Source organism: Lampris incognitus, chromosome 10, assembly GCF_029633865.1.
Source record: "Lampris incognitus isolate fLamInc1 chromosome 10, fLamInc1.hap2, whole genome shotgun sequence".
Classification (NCBI taxonomy): Eukaryota; Metazoa; Chordata; class Actinopteri; order Lampriformes; family Lampridae; genus Lampris; species Lampris incognitus.
In genome coordinates this window covers 9,745,177-9,761,149 of record NC_079220.1, presented here as the reverse complement: position 1 = coordinate 9,761,149, position 15,973 = coordinate 9,745,177, and the positions used below count along the sequence as shown (strand labels likewise).

Here is a 15,973-nt window from a genome sequence, read left to right as displayed (position 1 = left end):
ACATGTTTTCGAGAATCATTATTATTGTTATTATTATGAGAAGTAGGAGTTATTATCAGGTATTATTGTTGGTATGGTGTTGTCGTCGTCGTCGTTGGTAGTATTATTGTTATTGCAACATATAGTTTGGAAGTGATGCTGACATATCAGTTTATGGAGGTGGGTATTTAATCAGGTGAAAGTATTATTGATGTCAGTGATTAATCAAATGTTGACATTGAGTACATTGCAAACCATTATGCTCGTAACAATGTGTTGGCCTCTCCACAGAAACCACCGACACGGACGTCATCACAACAGAGATCATCAAACGCAGAGATGTGGGGCCTTACGGCATCCGCTCAGAATACTGCGTGAGGAAGATCATCTGTCCCCTCAGCAACAGAGACACTCCCAAAGGTAAATGATTACCTGAAAAGTAAACAATAAAATGAAATAACAGTTTGGGTGTTTTCATCCTCTCAAGTGGACTCGGGCCAATGTCTTGTGGAACTGATCACTTGATATGGACTGATTACTTGATATGGACTGATAAATGACCCCAATACTCTGTCTGATTTTAGCTCCATTATTTCTCTTTTTCCTCATGCCTTGAGGTTCTTAGAAGGGGTTTGTAACTGTTGATAGATACTGTGTCATTATGGTTTATACTTTATATCCACACCACTTAACCATGGCGTGTGTCACTTCAGTCGGACATTGAGTTTCCACAGCTGGTTGCATTCAACCTGTGCAACCCAGAAAATTACTTTTGTGGACAATTTTAATCTCTTCTGGAATCGCCCTGCTTTCTTCCGTCGAGATGGTGTCCACCCAAATGGCCTGGGGCCACGCATTTTAACTGACAATTTGTTTTACACAATCGGGAACTGTCCCTCTGATTGATTATTCCCCACCACATGTCCTCACCTGGTCATTACCAGTCACCACCAACAAACCTCTCCCTCCCCTACAAACCACACTACCTTCCCCTTGTGGTCAGGAGGGCCTACTACTACCTCTCTCAGATGTAATCCAGCACTGTTGTCTGTTCCGGTATTGATTAGAAATAGAAGGAATCGAGTGTACTCAATTTATGGGGTAAACCAGTCTAATCTGTTACCTATTCCACGACAACCTCAGACTATCACAAGGGCTCCTATTATCTCAGCAAAGCTAGCCTTACTCAATATCAGATCTCTAGCCAACAAATCATTTTTAGTAAATGACATTATAACTTCCTACAATTTAGATTTTCTGTTTCTTATAGAGACGTGGTTAACTGAAGGCAATAGCACTACTTTTCCCAACAAGACAGCGCCAGAAGATTTTAGTCTTATGAATACCTGCTACATTGGCAAGAAAGGAGGAGGAGTAGCTGCCTTATTTAAAGACGTTTTCCAGTGCAAAGAGATTTTATTTGGTGATTTTACTTCTTTAGGGTACCTCAGTTATATATTGAAGGATGCTCCCAAAATTCTATTTTTAACCATTTACACCTCCAAAATAGTCTTAATTTTATTGATGATTTTACTGAACTACTATCAGCTATTATTATTGATTACAGCTTCTTTATCATAACAGTGGATTTTAACATTCATATAGATAATAACATGGACAATAATGCCAAATATCTCTTTGCACTTCTTGACACTTTTGGTCTCTCGCAACATGTGAAAGAGCCGACGCACACTCGAGGCCATGTTCTAGATTGGTTATCTCTAAAGGTCTCTCAACATTCCATCCATTATGGTTAAGGATTTGGCCCTTTCTGATCACTGCTGTGTCTTCTGTGACTTACTGATCGCACCGGATGTTCAAACTAGCTCTGTATCTGTTAAGAAGAGGTATATGCAGCCCTCTTCGGGTTGGCAGAGGGGGTGGAGCAGTGACCGGGACGGCTCGGAAGAGTGGGGTAATTGGCCGGTTCAATTGGGGAGAAAAGGGGGGGGGTCCAAGAAAAAAAAAAGAAGAGGTATATAAATGAGAGTACTAGTGCTAAGTTTATGGAAACAATAACTGTGTCACAAACCATGAATTCAGAGTCAGTTGATGTACTCCTGGATAATTTTAACTTGAAAATTTTGAATGTCATGGATGTTGTTGTACCAGTAAAAATCAAGAAAACTCTGAGCAAAAAGAAGGCACCCTGGGGAAATACCATGATGGTAAAAGCCCTGAAAAGAGAATGCATGAAATCCGAACGCAAATGGAGGAAAACTAAACTTCAAATCCACTATGACTTGTTTAAACAAAGCCTTTCTAATTTTAACTATGAGTTATGCAAGGCTAGACAGTTACATTTTTTCTAACTTGATTAATGGGAACATTAATAATACCCGCACTCATTTGCCATGGTTGACTAGCTTGCAGGCCCCTCAAAACAGATAGCCCCAGAACTCCTCTTCACAGAGAAATGTAATGAATTTGCTTGCTTTTTTGGTGAAAAAGTTAAAACTATTAGAGTGACCATCAACACCACACAGTCAAGCAATAAAACTATGCAGTCTCTACGACCACCTAGAAATAATCTGGTCATTATATCACAATTTAATAACATTGATCAAGAAACTCTAGCGGAAACAGTTCGGCACCTTAAATCATCAACATGTTGTCTTGACACACTGCCATCTGACTTTTTTTTAAAACTATTTTTAACTCTGTTCAAGCTGAGTTACATCAAATAGTTAATAGCTCACTGTTATCAGGTACTTTCCCAAAGTCACTAAAAATAGCTGCCATTAAGCCACTCCTAAAAAAGAGAACTCTGGATACCTCTGTGTTAAATAACTATAGACCAGTTTCAAATCTTCCTTTTATAGCCAAGATCATCGAGAAAGTTGTTTCTAATCAACTCAGCAATTTTGTGAAATCAAATGGCCATTTTGTCAAATATAAATCAGGTTTCCAACTTAACCACAGTACTGAAACAGCCCTTGTAAAAGTGTTAAATGATATATGGGTGAATATAGACTCAGATAAAATATCTGTTCTGGTTTTACTTGATCTCAGTGCGGCATTTGACACTGTAGATCACAGAATACTGTTGGACAGGCTGAAACATTGGGTAGGACTTTCCAGAGCAGTCCTTAATTGGTTCAGGTCTTATTTAGAAGACCGGAATCTCATAGAGCGGCTTTGACATGCGGAATCCCCCAGGGATCAGTTCTTGGACCTCTCCTGTTTAATCTGTACATGCCGCCTTTAGGCCAAATTCTTCAGAGTAACAACATCGATTACCATAGTTATGCAGATGATAATAATATGTATCTGGCTCTCTCACCTGATGATCTCAGCCCAATAGACTCACTGTCACTGTTTGGAGCAGATAAATAATTGGATGAGCCAAAACTTTCTTCAATTGAATAAGGACAAAACAGAGATTATTGGGTTTGGCAACAAAGAGAAGCAAATTATTATAAATGAACAACTCAGAGTCTCGAGCTCTGAAAACCAAAGACCGAGTCCGAAATCTTGCCGTTTTAATAGACTCAGATTTCAACGTTAACCAGCCATATCAAAACAGTCACTAAAACAGCCTTCTATCATCTTAAAAGTATAGCCAGAATCAAGGGTTTGGTATCCCAAAATAATCAAGAGAAGCTCATCCATGCTTTTATTTCCAGTAGAATTGATTGCTGTAACGGTCTCTTAACTGGTCTTCCCAAAAAGACCATTAAACAGCTACAGCTCATTCAGAATGCTGCTGCTAGAGTTTCAACCAGGACTAAGAGAACAGAGCACATTACTCAGTCCTGAAATCTTTTCACTGGCTTCCAGTTAGTTACAGAATAGACTTTAAAGTGCTGCTACTTGTCTACAAATCACTGAATGGTGCAGGCCCAGAATACATAAACCGGGTAGGGCTATAAGATCCATGGACTCGGGTCAGTTAGATTGGCCCAGAGTCCAAGCAAACATGGTGAAACAGCATTTAGCTGTTATGCTGCGTGCAACTGGAACAAACTACCAAAAATCTTAGATATGCCACAAATATAGCAATTTTTAAATCTAGGTTAAATATATTTATTTTTTCTTGTGCCTATGATTGAGCATTAAAGCTTGCACCTTATTCCTACCACACTTTAATTCTAGAAATAGAGCTCTAGTCACTCCTAGCGGGGAAGTGACTGTTTTTATTGGGTTTTTGTTTGTTTGGGGGATTTTTTGTACTTTGTGTTTTCTTTTTATCATTTCTGTCTTTAATTATATTACTCTTTTTAGTTACTATTTCAAAGTACATTTTATGTACTTTGTACTCTTTTGATTATATTTTATATAATTGTTTTTATTTGTTTTTATTTCTATTATGTTTTATATAGTTGTTCCTTTTCTGTTTTTATTTGTGTAAAGCTCACTGAATTGCCCTGCGTATGAAATGTACTATATAAATAAACTTGCTTGCTATACAGTATTTATTCAACAGTCATTTAAGAAAAGGTCAAGGCGAGTGGTGCAGAACTACCAGTTATGCAAAAATGGTGAACGACTGAGTTGTAAAGGACCTGTAGTGTGAACACACTGAGTCCTCTTTCAAGTGAACTGATAATGTGGACGCCAAGGGAACTTGGTCCGTTTTAAGTCAGTACACATTTTGGTCCAGTTAAAAGAGGAATGAGTTTGATTCACTTAAAATGGACCATGTGTGAAAGCACCCTTTGCTCAGCTCTTATTTTCTCTCATCCCTTTTTTCTCTCTCTTTTCTCTTTCTCTTTTTTTAGTAGAGACTCCCACTCCCCAGAGGAAAGGCTTGCGCTCCAGCGCCTTGAGGCCCAAGAAGCCAGAACCGGCCAAGCAGACTGGACCCATCGCAGTGGAGTCATGGGTGGCTGAGGAGGAGCTGGAGCTGTGGGAGATCAGGGCCTTCGCAGAGAGGTGAGAAAAACTGGGATGAGATCCTTTGTCTCTACTCATTCTTAGTCTTATGAGGGCATTTCTGGCTCTTTTCCATTTTTTTTCTTTTTTCCTTTTTTCTTTTTTGATAGTGCATGGACAACTCAACTGACCACCATTACCCTCTGTTTTTTGCAGGGTGGAGAGGGAAAAGTCCCAGGGTGCAGATGTGTTGAAGATTGGCAGCAGTCTAAAGACTGCTGAAGATGTAAAGGCCCATCTAGAGGCTCAGTTGAAACAGGCCAGATTGGCTGCTCAGCAGGTGAGAAGATCAGATTTGTATTATTAACACATTTATAGCTTTGTATTTACATTTTACGCACCATTGTTTCCAAGGGTTGCACCATTGTGGCGCAGTGGTTAGCGCAATCACCTCACAGCAAAAAGGTCCGGGGTTCGAACCCCGGGGTTATCCAACCTTGGGAGTCGTCCCAGATCATCCTCTGTGGAGTTTGCATGTTCTCCCCATGTCTGTGTGGGTTTCCTCTGGGTGCTCCGGTTTCCTCCCACACACACGATTCACCTGACCTACAAGTCAGGTGAATCGGCCATACTAAACTGTCCCTTGGTGTGAATGTGTGTGTGCCTGCCCAGGGTGTCTCCCGCCTGCCTCCCAATGACTGCTAGGATAGGCTCCAGCATCCCGCGACCCCAGTTGGGATAAGCGGATTGGATAATGGATAGATAGATGGATGGATGTTTCCTGTAGGGCTGAGTTTGTTTTTGTGTCGTACTGTTCACGTGTCGACATAATCGCTGATAAAACTTCCATCGCTAAAGCAGTTGTTGGTGGTTTCTCTTCTTGGAATGTGATTACATTTCATCAGAAAAGTGCTGGAAATGACTCTTTTTGCTCCAAGGACATGTATTGTTACCATCTGTCAAAAATGCACAAACTGAATTAGGATAAAGAGCTCCGTGTGCTTGGAGTTCCCTGCTGCTCTGTGTGCTTGGAGTTCCCTCCAAGAGGAATTTATATCCCGAGCTGGTCTTGATAGGTGCTTTTAAATCTATTTTGAAACATTTTGTACTTGGACACATCTGGGTTTTAACGATGTAGCTTAGTTATTTGCCTTTTGGCGTCATTGTATTTTTTTAATTTGATTTTTAGTTTAGTTTTTTTTTTTTTTTTTACTGTTTTTACTTTGTCTTCTGTCTGCAACTTTATTAATTGTGCTCTTTCCTATTTATGTCGAGCCACTCTTGAAACAAAGCTTTTTCCAGGTTAAATAAAGGCGGAATGAAATTAAATCTAAATTCAAATTTAAATTGTCATTTAAAGTTAAGCAAATAGTAAAGCGGGTAGACGTCTTTATGCATGCTCAATAATCCAGGTAAGGAAATCACAGAAAGTTGAATCAGTTTGTCTAAGCACAACATTTATTGAGAGAAACGTTTCATCACTCATCTAAGTGACCGCTTCAGTCTCGACTGGCTGCAGGTATCCCCACCCTTATAAACAATACAGTGGCATCATAAATCAGATAGGATTTATTGTCTTACACAAAGACACGCTAATGTGGATGGACACTTCGACTCTTTGAATTGAGCCTATGTCCCACTAACTGCCAGACCTCCGAAAAAAAAACATATAAAAAGTAATGTGAACCATTTGGGGGACAATTTAATCAAAAACACCTTATGGTACCCTGGGTGCATATATCTTTTAACAGTAGCATTGGTGAAATTAAACTTCTAACTGTAGCAGTGTAAGGCAGTGTTTCCCAACCCAGTCCTCAAGGACCCCTATCCTGCAGATTTTAATTTTAACCCTGCATAGGTAGCCCTGCTTGTACTTACTCAACCAATCATCTCATAGCGCTTAATTATGCAAGGTGTGCAAAATCTGACATAATTCACTGCTGATTGGTTGAATAACTACAAACAGGTACTTATTCAGGGTTGCAAAGAAAATCTGCAGGATAGGGGGTCCTTGAGGACTGGGTGGGAAACACTGGTGTAAGGCATACTCTTTAAAGGCAAGGCTCCACATTGCTTTACAACTAACATCAAATACTCTTCTATTTCTAACCTCAATGCTGTATGATATGCTAATTGGTGCTAATGCACATTAAAGTAAATCCAATCTAATGTGTGCCTTGTTTTAGCTCGTTTTTTCAAAGTTATCGCGTCTTTGTATGTGTGTTTTTTTTTCCATGACTTATTTCAAAACACTTTCTTGGGTTGCGCTCGTTTTTGGATCATTCATCATCCTATACATTTTTGATGCACACTGAAATCTGTGACCTTAACCTCTTAATTGATTGGCTGACTGTAGGTATAGTTTTATTGCTGCTCATCAATCTAAAACTTTTTGTTTCAGAAACGTCTGGAGCAGCAGAAAGCATCTGGTACTGCCACCATCCCCTCAACCACCACCTCAACCGCCACCACCACCACCCCTACCAGCACTCCCAGTACCCCAGCCTCCACAGGCCTGAAGACAGGCCAGGTCACACCTGGGACCAAGATGGTCCTGGCCTCCAAACTGAGCTCACCAGTGTCCTTCCAGCAGGACAAGAATTTTCAACAGTCTTTTGCTTCCTGGGTCAATCAGGGTCAGACTAACAACTCAGGTGAGTCAGTGTATGACAAAGGGGAATCAGTTTTATGCCCATTTGAAATCATGTATTTCAAACCTCACCTCATCTTTTTTCATTTTGGTGGAGAAAAGCAGAGAAAGGCTGAGTTGTTTTTTCCCCTTCATTGCCCATTCTTTATTTTTGATCATTAAAAAAAGACGTTAAATAGAAATGGTCCATCATCGGCATGACTTTTTCCCAGTTTTTTTTTTCCTCCCATTTTTTTTCTCTCCCGTATATGTGGTCATTTGCCCTATTTGGTCAATTTTACCTCGTTTAAAAGTGCCTTCTGGTTAGTGGTGTCCACTCCCTTTTTTTTTTTGATGAAATCTGGGCTTTAAATTACTTTCATTTAAGTCTTTGGATCTTAGAAAAGGACGTTGGCACTTGTGTGCACCGTGAGGTAAAATCACATGACAAACAGCCACCTACAAAAACTTCAGTACCGTTAAACAGCCACTTTGTCGGTTGACCCATACCTGTCAGTGGACACCACAGCCATAGACCCTGGCTGTTGTGGTGGCACAGTCGGGTGTGCATGACTGCAGGTGGCATGGTGTGTCTTGCAGTCTCCACGGGCTCGGTGGCCACCGTGGCTAGCAGCATCACCACCATGCCAGGGCAAACCTTCCAGCTTACTGGCGGACCGGTGACCGTGGCTGGCCAGGTGCTCACCGCCAAGCTACCGCTGCCAGCCAACAGCAAGATTGTCACACTCAACATGCCCACCACGCAAGGAGGTAGGGAGCAAGGGCCTCACTATTGTTTTTTTAGTCCCCCCCCCCCCCCCCAGGCTGGTTTCGCGTTTGTTAATTTAGGCCTGCCACTAATGATGTGGGTTACAATAGCCCCCTTTGTAATATAGTTCTAGGACATTTTACATATGTAATACCTCTTTTTTATCATCTTTTGAACATGTTATTTGATTATGTTGAAGGAAATGAGAGAAGAAATTGGAACAGATAAAAAAATACACCTCTGTGTCTACAAATGTGATGGCGGTGTTTTGTTTTGGGTTTTTTTTTTGTGTGTGTGTGTTTTGTTTTGGGTTTTTTTGCCGTTTTGATGTCATTGATTCTGAGTTATCTTTAAGCTAACTATAATTCTCTTTCCTTGGATACCGAATGCGAAAGTTCTTAAAAGGGAAACCCTTCTCTTGATTGATGTTGAAGTCAAAAAATTTTGCTTCCTTTAACCAGATGGACTTTTTTAATTCTTTTTGGACTTTCTGTGAGACAATGTAAAACTCCACCTGCATACACCTATACGCTCACAAGCACTCACACACATATAGCTTTGCCATATCTGTATTTCCTCCACCACTTCATACACTCATTATTTATCTCAATTGTATCCTCAACAGGTGTTGTCCAACAGAAAGTTCTGAGCATTTTCCCCTCTGGCCCCCCTGCCAACCTGCGGACCTACAGCACGTTGCACCCCACCACGGGCAACATCAACCTCAGAGCCACCACTGCAGCCTCAACCACGCAACAACAGGTGGACACATCACTCAAGAATCTGTTTTCCTCTGTCCATCTTGAGTCTTTACTGGCATCCTCTTTTCACTTCGTCCCTCTGTCTTTCACTCTCCATTCTCTCTATTTTTCCCTTCTCCCTTGTTTCTTTGTGATAAGGTAGATGTGAAACAAGAGTGTGGTGAGTGGGGTGTGATTACGCCTGTCTTGAGTCCCTCCTAATTGGCTCTAGACGTGTGCAGCGGATCCCCACTCACCACAATGACCTTTGGGCTTTCTTGGCATGATGTAATACTGTACATATTGCCAAATCAAGCGTTTAAACATTGAAAAGCTAAACGTTAATTAGAAAACATAATATAGGAAATAAATATATGACAGCAAAGAAATAGTACAGCAAAGAAACAATACAAAATAAATGAACTGTCATCAAATATAACAGCAACAACGTTTTTGAGGTGACTCACTATTCCTCACTGTATGGCAGGCCAGGGACGCCAACAACTCGCTTTTCGGTGAATGTCGCTTTTTTCTTGTCTGTTTGGGTGACTTATGTGAATTGTCCAAATCCGAAGAGTTTTTTGTTTTTGTTCTTTCCGGAGGGGGGTATGGGTGACGTATGAATCTCCTTAACGATTCCTACAGCGTATTTCTGCCACGCTCATATGAGTGAGCTGCATTGCGCAAACAATTCTACTCAACTGTCGGGACCCATTGTGAGGACCTCACGTGGTTGTTTTCTCTCTCCCTGCAATGTGTGGCTCATTAAGAGCGGCGAGTGGCGAAATCACCAGAGGTAAGGACATTCACTTTTTTCTGTTGGCTGACTATTTTATATGGTTTTGACTTCTGTCATTAGCTCTGTAGGTTATATATATTATGTCTTTTTAGATAACGTTATTGTACTCCGTGTCAGAGGAGCTTCTCTTACACTAGATTTCCACTTGTAAAATCAACTCGATGGATCCCATTCATTTAGTTGGCCGTACGGCGAGAAAAGTTGAAGATGGTTTAACTTTATGCAAATGAATACGAAATTCCACCGTACTGACTTAGCTCCTGTCCGTACTGTATTCATGCCAACATCTTTGGACGAGCTATGCTAGCTCTTATGATCTAAAGTGTCAGCAGTTCTAGAAAATTCCACAATAGTCTGAAGGCACATCAATGCTCATTGGAACAAGTGTCGCACGTTTTACAAGACAAGAAGTGGACATGTAGCGTTACAATGAAATCTTGGATAAATTAATTTGGTCGTCATGTCATTTTGTTAACAGCGTTCAACTCTGCATTTTCAGAATGAGAGAATTTGAGGAAAAAGTTGGGGGAAAAAAAGGCTGTACCTCATCTCATGTACCTCAGAGAAATTGCTAAATACATGGAAATCCCCAGAGGTTTGTCCCCCACGGTTGGTTGTCTGCGTACAATGTTGGGATGCAAACAAAGAGAATGCTGCCTGTGTACAGGGTCCTGTACTTTGGTTTCATGGGGAAGCAGGACAAAACTCTGTGTAAGGATCCATTACAGCAGCTATACAAAGACTACCTTGTCAGCGAGAAGACACAGCAAAGGATCGCATTTGTGCACCAAGACCTCAGCAAGAAAGGTATGTATATATTTATTGTAAAATATTTCAACAGAATTGTGTTATTTTAAGCACGGCTCTTAAATCCTGTTATTGAATGTTAGTAATCTCAGTTAATTGTGGTTCAACAGTCTATATATGTATGTATATATGTATGTATGTATGTGTGTGTGTGTGTGTGTGTGTGTGTGTGTGTGTGTATATATATATATATATATATATATAAACAAACCTATAAACCTTTTCAGCATCATTCCATTAACAAGCTTATTTTTCTGCGTATTGCTGTAATTGGATTTTTGTGCAAAAATATCCTGTGTGAGTTGTATTGTTGGTTATACTTGGCTTTATTTTGTGCATAGTTGAAAGTATTCATTTTGAATAGCATCCCATTTCTGTGAAAGTTATTAATACGTTGTTTTACCTTTGTTTTCCTTTTGGAAGGTATGACTAAATTAGGGAAGAAGAGGAAGAGCCAAGTGGTGAAGAAGATCTGGGTTGATAACCAAAAAGTGGACCTGCACCTCAGTGTGTACCTTGGTGTACTCCCAATATTGAAGGAGTATGTGGTGGTTTTCAAGGTGAGTGTTTCTTCTATGTACAGTGTATATACAAGTCAGTTTTATTTCGAGGCAACATATAGAAATAACATGCATTTTTGTAAACAAAAGCTGGTTCAGTGTTTACTGAAACTTGCCATTCCTGTTTGCATTTAAGGGAAGTCAAACCCTGGTCCACAAGCTATATGACAAGCAGCTTGAAGTGTTTGTCAGCTTTCTCGCTTGCTTTATCAAACCTGAGTATCCGAAGATGTCGCCCAAAGCATTGTTGGAATTGGACTTGGCCAACTGGACACTATTCTCAGATCGATATTGGGAAAGTGGCAGAAAACCTGGCAGCCCATCCAAAACACCTGGTTAGTGTGTGAAACAATGTGTGAAATAAATTAGTTAGCATGTTCTGTCCCTGTGAAATTGTTTGTGCAACAATAGTGTATAATGTAGTTTTACTAATTGTTATACTCTACTTACTTCATTCATATTGAGTGCCATCTAGTGGTGGAAAGAGGCCAGGTTAGCCTAACAAAAAACTCTCATAGTATTTTGATGGTAATTTTAGTTTTACCATGGTAATTATTGTATAAATAATTTACCATAGTACATGCCCTATTTAAACATTGTCTGGCTTGATGTTGACTAATACAGGCCATAATTTCACTGATAGCTTTAGTATTGAGAAACTTAGCACTGTGCTGCATCCATGAAACCTTAAGAGGAATTTAGGATACTTACGGAAGAGGAATTTAGGATACTTATGAAAGTGGTTTTTTTTTTTGTATTTGATATCTTACAGATCATCAAGGATTTCCTTGAGAAGGTGGGCAAGGCCTACGTGGGTTGTGACAAGTACATGCAGGTGAAATTGCACTTAAAAGTAAGACCCTACAAGCCTTGTTCTCTATTGATCCTGTTGTGATGGGCCATTCAGAGGCTGGGACTTAACTGAAGCAGTTGGCTGGGATCATGAAACACCTGGTTCCTCAGGGGAGTGACATCACCCAGGAAATCATCAGGTACAACGTCGACTCAACACTGGCCCAGTACCAAGAGGGAGACAACATGGTCATGTGGTGGGCCCATGTTGTGAGCACAGGGAAATATCCAGCCCTCAGTGGGGTTATCAGAGGGGCAATTTCAATCTTCCATGGGCCCATGGTGGAGTCCTTCTTCAGCCTCATGGGAGACATAATTTACCCTAAAAGCTCAAAAGTAAACATTTCCACCTTGGTTGCAATTCAAACAGCAAAATATGCCATGAAGTCTAGGGGTATGACTGCTTCCATGATGTTCAAGAGAGAAGATGAAAAATTTGGGCCAGTTGACAGAAGACTGTGCCGGAACATAAGGTCTGCTGGAAGAAGGGAGAAAGCACAGAGAGAGGAGAGGCTGTTGGAGAGAAGAAGGAGACAGGTGGAATATAGCTGCAAGAAAACATGTGCAAGTGCACAAAATAGCAAGAGGACCACACAGGAAGAGGAGAAAGAAGCACGGCTGAAACATGCAGTCAAGCAAAGGAATGCAGCTAGATGTAAAGCACTAGAAACACTCCAAATGAAGTTAAAGAAGAAGTGCTGATAGGTGCTTAAGGAGAGGACATTGTTGGACATAATTGAACTATATGTAGTTGGTTATTTTCATTTTCTAATTCTGAAAATAAAAAAGCTTAATTCACTACTTAACAGTCTGTCTCTTATTGAGCTACTACTATTACTACTATACTACTTCTTTCGGCTGCTCCCATAAGGGGTCGCCACAGCGGATCATCCGTTTCCATTTCTTCCTGTCCTCCGTATCTTCCTCTGTCACACCAGCCACCTGCATGTCCTCCCTCACCACAACCATAAACCTCCTCTTTGGCTTTCCTCTTCCCTGGCAGCTCCATATTCAGCATCCTCCTCCCAATATACCCAGCATCTCTCCTCCACACATGTCCAAGCCATCTCAATCTTGCCTCTCTTGCTTTGTCTCCAAACCGTCCAACCTGAGCAGTCCCTCTAATATAATCTTCCTAATCCTGTCCTTCTTCGTCACTCCCAATGAAAATCTTAGCATCTTCAACTCTGCCACCTCCAGCTCCGCCTCCTGTCTTTTCATCAGTGCCACTGTCTCCAGACCATATAACATGGCTGGTCTCACAACCATCTTGTAAACCTTCCCTTTAACTCTTGCTGGTACCCTTCTGTCACAAATCACTCCTGACACTCTTCTCCACCCACTCCAGCCTGCTTGCACTCTCTTCTTCACCTCTCTTCTGCACTCCCCGTTGTTTTGGACAGTTGACCCCAAGTATTTAAACTCATATGCCTTCGTCACCTCTACCCCTTGCATCCTCACCATTCTACCGTCCTCCTCTCATTCATGCATAGGTATTCTGTCTTGCTCTTACTTTCATTCCTCTTCTCTCCAGTGCATATCGCCACCTCTCCAGTCTCTCCTCAACCTGCACCATACTCTCGCTACAGATCACAATGTCATCCACAAACATCATAGTCCACGGAGACTCTTGCCTGATCTCATCCATCAACCTGTCCATTACCATTGCAAACAAGAAAGGGTTCAGAGCCGATCCTTCATGTAATCCCACCTCCACCTTGAACCCATCTGACATTCCAACCACACACCACACCACTGTCACACTTCCCTCATACATATCCTGTACCACTCCTACATACTTCTCTGCAACTCCCGACTTCCTCATACAATACCACACCTCTCTCGGCACCCTGTCGTATGCTTTCTCTAAATCTACAAAGACACAATGTAACTCCTTCTGGCTTCTCTATACTTCTCAATCAACATTCTCAAAGCAAACATCGCACCTTTAGTGCTCTTTCGTGGCATGAAACCATACTGTTGCTTACTAATCGTCACCTCTCCTCTTAACCTACCTTTTACTGCTCTTTCCCATATCTTCATGCTGTGGCTGATCAACTTTATACCTCTGTAGTTGCTACAGTTCTGCACGTCCCTTATTGATCTGAGTATATGAAATAGAATTTCCCATTTATTTAAGTATATAGCACAGGCCTTCGTCACGTGGTTATATGATATTACGCTGTGGCATTTTTTTTTCCGACTTCATGTAGCGCTTTCTTTTTCCCCCCATACATGTGTTTGACATCCCTGCAGGCAGCAACGTAGACTGCTACTAACTTACAGCTTTTGCTCTGCAGGGAGTCATGTTTTCCTGTGTCTCCTCTTTTCAGTAGCAAGGCTCTGCTCACTCAGTCTGTACTTTGTCAAGGTTCTTTTATTTGTTTATCAGTCACCATGCTCAAATAATCTCCTAAAATAATCTGCTGTGGTATACTGTTGATTTAGAGCCAGATAGCATAGCATTTTGCTCTGTGTTTGCCAATAAGTGATGTAGTTTTAACTGTTTTGTAATTTGATTGAGTCCCATTGGTGATGTGTTCTGTTCCCAAGGTGTGGTAATAGAGCAGGTTTATGGTCTCGGCCTCAGGACCAGTTGGGTAAGGGGGTTCCCATTACTCCTCAGCTTTTGGCATTGCAAGGCAGGGTAATGATATGGGGGGGGGGGTCACTTAGTTTTAGGTGTGTCCAAAAGTTAATTGCGCTTTCTTTTATTTTTAATATTAGTGGGTATTGGCCTAATTCTGCCCTGCATGTATTGTTTGTAGCTTTCCTCTGGACATGTTGGAGAGTCTTACAGAACTTTGCATACAGGGTCTCAATGGGGTGTTTATCCCATTGAGTAAAGTCTTGTTTTATAAGTGGACCCCACACCTCACGGCCATAGTTTGCAATTGGTACAGTAACACACTCAATTAATTTTAACCAAATTCTAATTGGGATTTCTGATGTATACTTTTTATGGCATAGAAAGCCTGGCGTGCTTTCCCTCTCATCTCATAAACTGCTTCATTAAAGTGACCAGTTGAACTTAGTTTTAATCCTGGATAGTTGTAGTGTGTGCAGTACTCTACATGTTTTATATTAATTGAGCATTGTACTCTCTCTCTCTCTCTCTCTCTCTCTCTCTCTCTCTCTCTCTCTCTGTCTGTGTGTTTCTGTCCCTCTCTCAGGGCACCACAGGAGGGGGCCAGGTTAGGCCAGGCATGACCATGATCCGCTCATCCACCCAGAGTGCAACCATGGGCACAGCAATGGCTAGAAGTCCAATGTTGTCTCAACAAGGTATTCTCCCTGTTAAGTGATTCTTCTCTACTCTCCATGGGATTTTTTTCCCCAGCCTTTGTGGCTCACATCTCATTTCTTGCTGTTTCTTTAATGTGTTTCTATGAAAATAATCATGTCCAATAGATATCTATTGTACATGATTATTTTCATAACAATTTGTGAGCTTATCCCATATTGATGATCTGTGGCTATTGATTTGCAAGTTACTGTAAGAGAGGTGACTTTGAAATTATGGGTTTTGATTTGTTTTTCTATAGTCGTTACTGTTCGGTCCTTGTGTGGTTATCTTCAGTTGATTTGACTGATCACCAACTCTATCAAGTTCTGTGTCTGTCTATCTGCATTAATCCCTCTGACCTTCATCCCTTCCAGGTCAGCCGCAGCAGGCTATCGCTCAGTTAGGCCGTGACCCACCCGTATCTACAGCTGTGTCCGGTGCCAGTCCAGTGCAGACCAGTGCAGCTCAGAGAGCAGTGGGTGCTGCACCGTCACCACGTGCAGCTACCCCAGCACCAGGGCAGGTCCCAGCTGCTCCTCCCCCCTCTTCCCAGTCCAACCGGCCTCGGCAGGGTGAAGTTAAGCTCACTATGGCTCAGCTCATGTTGCTGACACAGGGGGCTCAGGTGGGGAGTGCATCCTTTTTGCTTTATTTTTGTTTTGTTTTGTTTTGTTTTGGAGTTCCCCACCTCTTCCCTTTCATCTGTATAAACAGATTTTTTTCCCCTCTTTAACTGT

General features: G+C 41.4%; 1 protein-coding gene across 1 annotated transcript in view; it reads left to right on the top strand.

Moving 5' to 3' along the window:
- Positions 1-15,973, top strand: part of bptf (bromodomain PHD finger transcription factor) — a 60,598-nt gene that overhangs the window by 32,314 nt on the left and 12,311 nt on the right. The window contains exons 14-20 of the mRNA XM_056287978.1: positions 271-399; positions 4,701-4,854; positions 5,011-5,134; positions 7,196-7,448; positions 8,818-8,954; positions 15,124-15,235; positions 15,611-15,861. Of these exons, the coding sequence (XP_056143953.1) occupies positions 271-399; positions 4,701-4,854; positions 5,011-5,134; positions 7,196-7,448; positions 8,818-8,954; positions 15,124-15,235; positions 15,611-15,861 (1,160 nt within the window). The remainder of the gene's footprint in view (positions 1-270; positions 400-4,700; positions 4,855-5,010; positions 5,135-7,195; positions 7,449-8,817; positions 8,955-15,123; positions 15,236-15,610; positions 15,862-15,973) is intronic.